This window comes from Engraulis encrasicolus, chromosome 20 (genome assembly GCF_034702125.1).
Source record: "Engraulis encrasicolus isolate BLACKSEA-1 chromosome 20, IST_EnEncr_1.0, whole genome shotgun sequence".
Classification (NCBI taxonomy): domain Eukaryota; kingdom Metazoa; phylum Chordata; class Actinopteri; order Clupeiformes; family Engraulidae; genus Engraulis; species Engraulis encrasicolus.
In genome coordinates this window covers 47849140-47851639 of record NC_085876.1, presented here as the reverse complement: position 1 = coordinate 47851639, position 2500 = coordinate 47849140, and the positions used below count along the sequence as shown (strand labels likewise).

At 43.8% G+C, this 2500-nt stretch overlaps 1 protein-coding gene across 1 annotated transcript in view; it reads left to right on the top strand.

Moving 5' to 3' along the window:
• The window catches only part of tbc1d5 (TBC1 domain family, member 5), a 38351-nt gene that overhangs the window by 14942 nt on the left and 20909 nt on the right, over positions 1–2500 (top strand). Inside the window, exon 4 of the mRNA XM_063186039.1 lies at positions 954–1062. Within this exon, the coding sequence (XP_063042109.1) occupies positions 954–1062 (109 nt within the window). The remainder of the gene's footprint in view (positions 1–953; positions 1063–2500) is intronic.

Here is a 2500-nt window from a genome sequence, read left to right as displayed (position 1 = left end):
GATTAACATCTACTAGCCATTTTGGCTGGTGATGAAAAAAGTTAATGTAGGTCCCTGCCGTTCAACAACCTTTAATGCCACTATTGTATGCATTGAATGCCTTTTTTGTGTGTGGATTGTCTAATAATCATATTCATTGCTGTACATTCATTACCAATTACTAATTGAATTATGGGCATTCGAGGTGACTGTGCCACCTGACATTTGATGCCCAACAAAACATCACTGACCTTTTCTCAAGTGCAGTGTGTATCCCTGTTCCAGGTTAACACGTAGGGGGGCAATGCTATTAGCAGCCAGCTGTGGTGTAATGGTTAGGTCGTTGGAGTGTAGATCAAATGGTTGCAGGTTCGAATCCCACACTTTCACTCCCTACCACACTGCATGGCTGAGGTGCCCTTGAGCGACTGCACTGGGGCTGCAACCAATACCCTTTAAATATCCGTAAGTCCCTTTGGATAAAGGAATCAGCTAAGTGTAATGTAATTATTTAAGTTATTAGCAGTGAGTGGGACTGCCGTGGTGTAATGGTTAGGGAGCTGGACTGTAGATCACAGGGTTGCAGGTTCAATCCCCACCCTTACCAATCCCTTCCTCCCTCCATGGCTGAGGTGCCCTTGAGCAAGGCACCTAACCACCCACATTGCTCCAGGGACTCTAACCAATACCCTGTATGTCAACCACAGACCACACTCTTCTCTGTCAACAGGAAACAAACATTTGTATAGTATCTGTTTTTATTCTTTTATTTTTTGTCACCAAAAATAGCAGAATTTGAATAAGAACTTAATTGTGACTCTAACTATCCATAAGAACACGGAGAGGATCAGTTCCTGTATGCGTTGAATTCCAAAAAAAATTCACAAAATTAGAGTGATGGCTGTATTTGTGTGTTAATGAGTTTGTGCGTGCGTGCGTGTGCATGTGTGTGCGTGCGTGTTTTGTCTCGGCAGGAAAGAGTGGGATGAACTATTCCAGAACAGTAACTACCTGGCGCGGATCAGACAGGCAGGCATCAACGGACGATTGCGGAGCAGCCGATTCCGCAGCGTGTGCTGGAAGGTAAGAGATACAGCGAGAGAGAGAGAGAGAGAGAGAGAGAGAGAGAGAGAGAGAGAGAGAGAGAGAGAGAGAGAGAGAGAGAGAGAGAGAGAGAGAGAGAGAGAGAGAGAGAGAGAGAGAGAGAGAGATGAGAAATGGGGTGCAAAAAAGGCAAGGGTGAAGCATGGAAAGAGTGGAGATGCGAGGAGGATGGTGTAGAGTAGGGGTGGGGAGTCTTTTTGAGTCTTTTGAGCTTTTTTTCCCCCTTACAAACTATGAATCAAGCGAAAGGGAGTTTTTCCTCACCCCTGATGCCACCAGGGGCCGCACCTGAGCGCCCAATCTCTGTGTGACTATCTATGACTTATGATAGGCCCAGCCACTATGGACCTTACGCATCTAAGAATCCTGGTCCTAACCTACGTTGACCTTATGACTCTACATTCTCTGTCTATCTCTTCTTCCTCTGCCTTCCTGCTATTTCTGCCTCTCCTCTATACCTCTCCTTTTAAATCCATCTCTAACAATGTTTTTTTTTTCCCATTTGTTAAGCACTTTGAGTTACATGCCTTGTATGACACAGTGCTATACAAATACAATTATTATTATTATTATTAAATTATTATTTTTCATTCGAGGGGCCACTTCAAATTCCTCCAAGGGCCATAAAAGTCCTCTAAGGGCCGTAATACGAACACAAACCAGGATTTCCCCCCTGCACTTTAGGCCTATATTGAAGGCAGCCACCTCTTTAAAACAGACCCCACCTTCTCTAGGTACCGTGAATATAACTTAATTGTATGGCAAATGTAATTTCTAAGATTCCTTTACAAAATGTCATATTTCATGTGAAGCTGCATAACATTAAAATTATATCGGGGTCTGGATAAAATGGCCTCAAGGGCTTTGAGACATAGGGTGCATCCCAATATGTGACCTTGCCTCCTCCACTTGCCTCCTCCACTTGCTTCTCGTCATGATGACATCACTGACAACAGCATTATATTTCAATATCTTGCAAAAGCTCAATTGTAAAGTCTTTTTCTCATTTGCAATTGGGATGGTGAATGAAAAACAGTCCCTCAAAAGTTGTTGTGGCGAGGCTGACAGCTGGGAAACTTTATCGTTTTCTCCACGGAGGAGGGGCCAGGAGGAGGGACGAGGAGACAAGCACAAGTGGAGGAGGCAAGGACACATATTGGGATGCACCCATTGTGTAGGCTCCCTACTCCTGGTGCAGGGGGAGGATGAGCAATGAGAAAGGGACATGGTGAGAATTTAGGAGAGATTGGCTACATTTACATTGACGTTTTTAATTCCGAATTAAATAATTCAGAATCAAATAGTTCAGTCGAGTTTTCTTTGATCATTCATTTAATTCCGAATTGTGAAGAGTTTACATGATGTTTTCAAAGGCCATTGAACCTTTGGCCCAGTGCAAAGACAGGCAGAAGACTTC